This window comes from Lithobates pipiens, unplaced genomic scaffold (genome assembly GCF_037356315.1).
Source record: "Lithobates pipiens isolate NorthernLeopardFrog02 unplaced genomic scaffold, aLitPip1_a1.2 Scaffold_3, whole genome shotgun sequence".
Lineage (NCBI taxonomy): Eukaryota > Metazoa > Chordata > Amphibia > Anura > Ranidae > Lithobates > Lithobates pipiens.
This window is the reverse complement of record NW_027507790.1, coordinates 15,634,093-15,640,590: the sequence shown is the minus strand read 5'-3', so window position 1 is coordinate 15,640,590 and position 6,498 is coordinate 15,634,093. Positions and strand designations below refer to the sequence as shown.

Below are 6,498 nucleotides of genomic sequence, written 5' to 3'. Positions count from 1 at the left end.
TTGGTCAACTTCTGTATTGTTGTCTGATCTTTTGCATTGGTTCTGAGCATGCCTGTTTGTACTTTGTACAAAAGTCCTATGGTTTTCTGTACACACGATCAGACTTTGCTCCATCAGACTTTTGTTCCCAGAAAGTTTGTCCGTTCGCACAGCCAACAAAAGTCCGATGAAAACCAAAAAAGTTTGTCCGATGGAGCGTACACACGGTAGGATGTTGCTCCAAAACAGCTAATTTGCATGTTTGTTGTCAAAAAGTCTGATCGTGTGTATGGGCCTTTAGATAGGCACCCCATACTATGCTTCTCTGCAGCAGACTCGGCCCTACTTAATGCACCCCTAACGGAAAATGATCTGTTGGAGGCGCTGGCCCATGCACAGAACAGCAAAGCACCTGGTGCTGATGGCCTTGCGGCAGAAGTATACAAGCGTTATACTTCACAATTAATCCCAACCCTTCTACAAGTTTACAACAAGGCTTTTGAAACAGGGACTCTTCTGGCTTCTATGAATGAGGCCCTTATAGTGGTACTATTAAAACCGGTTAACCACTTGAGACCCGCGCTATAGCCGAATGACGGCTACAGCGCGGACCTCCTTTGCCGGGACGATATCTATTGACGTCGTCCCGTGCACGAGCGGCCTGCGCGCCCCCTGAGGGGCGCGCGTGGCGCGCTCTGTGATCGCCGAGTCTATGAGACTCGCCTGATCACCGATCCGAGCAAGGGGTCGATCCCGACCCCTTATCACGTGATCAGCTGTCACCCAATGACAGCTGATCATGTGATACAACGGAGCCAGTAATCGGCTATTATTCCTCCTCGCGCTGAAAGTGCGAGGAGAAAAAAAAAAAAAAAGAGCCCACCTGCCCCCTGCCAGTGCCACCTCAATAAAATATAAGTGCCCCCCGTCAGTGCCACCCAGCAGTGCCCACAGTGCCACCCAGCAGTGCCCACAATCTGCCTCAAAGGTGCTGCACCCCAGTGCCACATATCCGTGTCATCTACCAGTGTCCATCAGTGCCGCCCAGCAGTGCCACCTATCAGAGCCACCTATCAGTGCCCATCAGTCCCATCTATCAGTGGTACCCATCAGTGCCCCTTAGTGCCACCCATCCGTGCCATCTTATCTGTGCCCATCTTTGCCCATCGGTGCCGCCTTATCTGTGCCTATTAGTCCCGCCTTAACTTTGCCTATCAGTGCCGCCTCATCAGCGCACTTCAATGAAGGAGAAAAATGACCTCTTTGCAAAATTTTATAACAAACTATTAAACATGATTTTTTTTTTTTGTTCGTTTCACCAAAGAGGAGTTACCTTCACTTTCACCAAATGAACACGTTGCTGTTCTGCGCCTCTGGATAACCCCAAGGGTACCAGCGGTTGGTGGAGCCGGTGTATAGATTGCTAGTGCGTGAGAAGCTTAATACCAACATCGCAATTCCCTATACACAAAACTGTTGCATAGAACTTCCCAACTAGCAGCCCGATTTGTATCCAATATTTTTCTTAAAAAATATACTCCATGTGCTTTAACGCTAAATTGTATCTATGCAAATCAGGAAAGAAATAATAAATGCGTGCACACCAGTTTAATGAAAAAGTAATACTTTTTTTTCAAATTAAAGTATATATTATTAGAACCGCATACAGAATTATAAATATGGGATGCAAGCAGCTCAGTTTCTAGACCAGTCCTCGCCTTTTAAAAGCCAAGTACATGTTTGGTTTAAAAAAAAAAAATAATTGCTAGTGACAGTACATGTAAAACCATACAGTAAGAGAAAGTGAGAAGATCAAAATTCAAAAATGGGAAATATCTTTGCCCTACATTTCTGTCAGTCTATTTAGGTTTGCAATTTCCCAACAACTTTGTGTATGTATAATACCCATACCCCCCCACCCCACCGAGTCCCTAAAATCAGTCTTCCCAGATACTGCTGGGAAAAAAAAAAAGTGCACATGTGACATCTGGACATGGGAAAAAAAAAAAAAAATCATGCATACATTCACATGCCTGCACAGGGCACTGAATGTAGTAACTAGATGTGTGGAAAGGTGCTCATTTTCTTCTTGGTTCCTACAAAATGTTGCACCAGCTGTTCGTTCTGGAAAGTGAACTGGCCCATTGCATTAGTTGAAGCTGTTTCTCAGCATAGGGAGGGTATCGGAGATAAGTAACGCACTCGACCGCAGTGTTGCGCAGCAGGCAGGCACGACTATTAGAGAAGGTATCAAAGCCGAACTTGCCACCGTAGATTCCTACTCCACTGTTTCCTGAAAAACAACAAATATATCAAAGCCTGAAAAGGAAAACAAACAGATGTAAAGGTTAGCCCTAAATCTACAGAGAGGTTTGTTAGCGTGAACTTGTTTTTTTTTCCCATGCACTGCACAGCAACAGGCTTACTCTACTCTAAACCCAGCCACACAAGCTGCAAATACAGTGGGGGAAATTTGATCTCCTCCAGATTTTGTAAGTTTGCCCACTTGCAAAGAAATTAAGGGTCTATACATTTTTATCATAGGTATATTGTAAATGATAGAGAACATCAACCAAAAATCCAGAAAAAAAAATAAAGAAAAAAAACACGATACAAATGTTATAAATGGAGTTTCAGTTAAGCGAGCATTTGATTCCCAAGCAAAGCATGACTTATTACTTGGTTGAGAAACCCTCAGCAAGCACTTTGGTGGAGAAACCTTTTCGGCAAGCACAGAGGTAAGACGTTTGTTGAAGTTAGTGACCAGGTTTGCACACATCTCAGGAGGGATTTTGGTCCACTCTAGTTTACAGATCTTTTAAATCCTTAAGGTTTCTTGGCTGCCGCTTGGCAACTTGAGGTTTCAGCTCCCTCCATAAATTTTCTATAGGATTAAGGTCTGGAGACTGGCGAGGCCACAGCGCTTTTAACCCTTTTTCAGCTGCTAGCAGAGGTTAAAAGCACCCCGCTAGAGGCAGAAAAGCACCGCTAAGTATATCGGCACTTTACCGCCGACGCCCCCCAATGTCCCAGTGTGAAAGGGCTCTTGTTCTCATGCCACTCTTTTGTTGCCTTGGCGGTATGTTTTTGGGTCACTGTGATGCTGAAAAACCCATCCATGACCCATCTTCAGTGTTCTGGCTGAGGGAAGGTGGTTTTACAATACATAGTTACATGGTTAGTAAGGTTGACTAAAGACAACAGTCCATCAAGTTCAACCTGAGTGAGTGTCTACAATTGTCCCTATCCCTGTACATTGCACACTCACATCGGTCCCTACCCTCAAGGAGCCCACAATCTAAGGTCCCCATTCATATACTAGGGACAATTTTGGATAGCAGCCAATTAACCTACCAGCATGTTTTTGGAGTGTGGGAGGAAACCGGAGTACCCGGAGGAAACCCACGCAGGCACAGGGAGAACATGCAAACTCCAAGCAGGTAGTGTCGTGGTTGTGATTCGAACCAGCGACCTTTTTACTGCTAGGCGAGAGTTCCAAACCACTACACCACCCTAATACGTGGCCCCATTCATTGGCCCCTCAGTGCGTTAAAGTCTGTACCTTTAGCAAAGACATAGCTTCCCCCCTATTTTTCAACTGGCGAGTCTGCTGCTCCTCAGCACTCCCTTTTCCTATGGTGACAACGTTAACTGACTGTATCTATGGTGAGGCAGTATTATCCTCAGGGCCGGTTCACACAAGTGCTTGTTAACTGAAATGTCATTATTGCACTGTAAATGTAATCTCTATGCTTCCCACCCCTCATTTTATAGAACCATGCATTATTCCATTAGAAGAAAAATCTGTGTCCTGTTCTAAAAAACAAGTATCTTGCCTTAGTATCAGTGCTTAAACATACAAACCTATCCCACCGCATGGCAACCTTGTGTACAGACACTGAATCATGCTGTCATTTGAGCAAAAACTTCCACTAGACGTCTTCTGCAGGACTTCTGAAATTACCTTAGAACAAGAAAAACACACTGATTGGTACAAAAAGGGCAACCAAAAGCAAAAAGGCACAATGCTAGCATCCTTAAAAACTAAAATGTATTGGGCTGCCTCCCACTACCAAAATGCTCCGGTTTTAATGGCTGAAGCTATATCCAAGTATAAGCTAAGTTATGAAGCTAGGGTTTATCCAAATAAAATTTACTATTTTGGGGCCTTAGGTGCAATTACCTCTGCTAATTTTTTTTCTCTTTGCATCTGCAGCATTTTTTTTTGGATTGTCTAGGCCAGCCTCTCAACTGGTGTTCCACGGAACACTGGGGGTGCCGTCATAGGGCCTCAGGTATGACGTGGGATCATGGGAGAGAAGGGCTGTCCGATGATCCTGATCTCACGCCGAACTGTACATCGGCACTATAAAGAGCTCTATCAGCCTCGGCAAAGGGAAAGTAAAGGGGTGGGCCAACTCCATATTGAATCTTACAGAATAAGACTGGGATGCCATTAAAGTTCATGCAAAAGCATGCCACATCATTTTGATGGCAATTAAAATTGTCATCCTACAGAGAGCCGAAAAAAAATAAAAAATAAAAATAAAAAAGACACCCCAAAAATCTAAGTGAAAAAGTGATGCAGCAGGCTAGTCCATTTTGCTGAAATATCATTGCAGAAACCCAAAGTTTGTATGGCCCCCACATGCTTGTATGCATGTCTGACAACATTGGGGCATGCTCCTAATGAGACGAGGGGTGGCGTCCTGGGGTATTATTTTCCTCAGCTCTGGACCAGGGCATCACTCAGCTCCCGAATAGACTGAGGTACAACTTGGCAGCGTTGGATGGACTGAAACAAAATGTCCTAGAAGTGTCCTATTGGATTTAGGTCAGACAAGCGTCGGAACCATTCAGTGGTATCAATTCCTTCATCCCCCAGGAACTGGCTGGATGCTTTCACATGAGGCTGGACATTGTTGTGCACCAGGAGGAACCCAGGACCCACTGCACCAGCGTAGGGTCTGAAAATGGGTCCAAGGATTTCATCCCGATACCCAAGGGCAGTCAGGGTACCATTGTCTGCCCTTTAGAGGTCTGTACCGTCCCTTCATGTATATGCCTCCCCAGACCATTACTGACCTACCACCAAACCGGTCATGCTAAATGATGTTAAAGGTAGCATACAATTTTACATGGCTTCTTCAGACCCTTTCATGTCCGTTACATGTGCTCAAGGTGAACCTGCTCTCATCTGAAAAGCACAGGGTTCCAATTCTGGTGTTCAATCGCAAAATGCCAAATCGAGTGCCACGGTGCTGGTCAGTGAGCAAAGGGGCCCATTAGAGAATGTTGGGCCCTCAAGCCACCCTCATGAAGTCAGTCTGATTGTTTAGTCAGAGACATTCACACCAGTGGCCTGCTGGAGGTAATTTTGTAGGGTTCTGGCAGTGCTCATCCTGTTCCTCTTTGCACAAAGGAGCAGATACTGGTTCTGCTGATGGGTTAAGGCCCTACTACGGCCCCGTCTAGGTCATGTAAAGCAACTGCCTGTCTCCTGAAATCTCCTCCATGCTGTTGAGACTGTGCTGGGAGACACAAACCTTATGGCAAGTGCAGATGTGCCATACTGGAGGAGTTAATACTGCATGTGCAACTTCTATAGAGTCCAGGTATCGCCTCATGCTACCAGTAGTGACACCGATCCTAGCCAAATGCAAAGGAGAGATTCAGGAGTGAGCGTCAGAAGATGCTCTGTTATACACTATAAATCAGCTTCTTTTATACAGCACAGGCACACATATTATAGATGTGATTGCACCAGAAGGGGAAGATTGTGGAGTGGACAGAGCCGACAGGCGGGGGGGGGGGAGAAGGGGAGAAGGACACAGGAGAGCAGAGAACAGGGCTGTTGATTAAGGAGGCACACAAACTGACCACGGTGTTAGGGCTCAGCAGCCATAATATACCGTGGTCACTTTACAGGGGGGAGGGTATAGCCAGGCAGGATCAGCCAGATATTTCAGGCGATACCTTACACACCACAAGCACTGTGCTGTATAACAAGATTTAAAGGGAACCGGATTTTTATTTCAGTGAGGTTAGCAGGTTCTCATTTTTGGTGTGTCTGGATTCTGGGATATAGATGAGTTGAGAGGAATAGATCATAGAAAGAATGGAGTTTTGGCATACTTGGATTGTAAACATAGATCTTTAAATACAGTTGTATCTGAATTTCTCAGGACTAAAAATCCCTTTGTAGCTGTGTAAATTAACATTCAGAAGTCTTCCAGCAAGGATGCTTATTTCACGATGCAATATACAGTTAGTAACTAAAAGAAGGAGACTCTACAAAATATGTTAAATTTAAAATTGGTTGAAAACCCCACTTATTCATTTTACCTACAGGTAAGCCTTATTCTAGGCTTGCCTGTAGGTAAAAATTACCATCTGATGCGATAATCGCCTTGCAGACAGCCAGTAACATCACTGGCATACTTTGCCGGAGCTTCGTGCCAGAACCGAGGGACCCCGCACACATGCAAGTGATGTCATTGTGGCCCCGGCCAATCACAG

At 45.0% G+C, this 6,498-nt stretch overlaps 1 protein-coding gene across 2 annotated transcripts in view; it reads right to left on the bottom strand.

Annotated features, from left to right (window-relative positions):
- Positions 1 to 1,908: 1,908 nt before the first annotated feature.
- LOC143939953 (aldehyde dehydrogenase family 3 member B3-like) overlaps positions 1,909 to 6,498 on the bottom strand; it is a 50,739-nt gene continuing 46,149 nt past the window's right edge. For both annotated transcript variants that reach the window (XM_077461047.1, XM_077461048.1), the window contains 2 exons: positions 3,844 to 3,943; positions 1,909 to 2,272 (listed from right to left, as the gene is read on the bottom strand). In XM_077461047.1, the coding sequence (XP_077317173.1) occupies positions 2,076 to 2,272; positions 3,844 to 3,943 (297 nt within the window). In that variant the 3' untranslated portion in view covers positions 1,909 to 2,075. The remainder of the gene's footprint in view (positions 2,273 to 3,843; positions 3,944 to 6,498) is intronic.